The 477-nt window shown below is 72.3% G+C and overlaps 1 protein-coding gene across 1 annotated transcript in view; it reads right to left on the reverse strand.

Annotated features, from left to right (window-relative positions):
* GABARAP (GABA type A receptor-associated protein) overlaps positions 1–262 on the reverse strand; it is a 4,334-nt gene extending 4,072 nt beyond the window's left edge. The window contains exon 1 of the mRNA XM_006037296.3: positions 66–262. Within this exon, the coding sequence (XP_006037358.1) occupies positions 66–155 (90 nt within the window). The 5' untranslated portion in view covers positions 156–262. The remainder of the gene's footprint in view (positions 1–65) is intronic.
* Positions 263–477: the final 215 nt, after the last annotated feature.

The raw sequence follows: 477 nt of genomic DNA on the forward strand, positions 1-477 counted from the left end.
GGGGGCGCCATAGGGTCGGCGGGGGCGGGGCGGGCGCCATAGGGGTGCTATAGGCGGGGCGGTACCGGGACGCGGTCCGGGTACTTCTTGCGGATTTTCTCGCCCTCGCAGCGCCGCTTCTCGAACGGGTGCTCCTCCTTGTACAGGAACTTCATGGCCGGGCCGGGCTCCGGGATCGGGGCCGCTCTCCGCCGCGCACGGATCCGGCGGCCGCGGCTCTGCTAACTTCCCGATTCACAGCCCCGCCCCTGCTGGCCGCGCCCGGGCCGCCCCGCACGGCTGCGCCAGCGGCGTAGTTTGAGCTGCGCCAACGGCGTAACAGCCCCCTTGGCCGGGGCGGGTGGCTAGATCTGCGCTGTTGGCGCAAGGCCGCTGAGAGAATACGGGCCTGCGTTAGCGGCCCCCGTGGCGTAGCCCGCTGTTCCTGCGTTGCCTACGTAAACAAGACCGGCGGCATGGGCGGGCCGGGGGGGGGAC

This window comes from Alligator sinensis, unplaced genomic scaffold (genome assembly GCF_000455745.1).
Source record: "Alligator sinensis unplaced genomic scaffold, ASM45574v1 scaffold1488_1, whole genome shotgun sequence".
Classification (NCBI taxonomy): domain Eukaryota; kingdom Metazoa; phylum Chordata; order Crocodylia; family Alligatoridae; genus Alligator; species Alligator sinensis.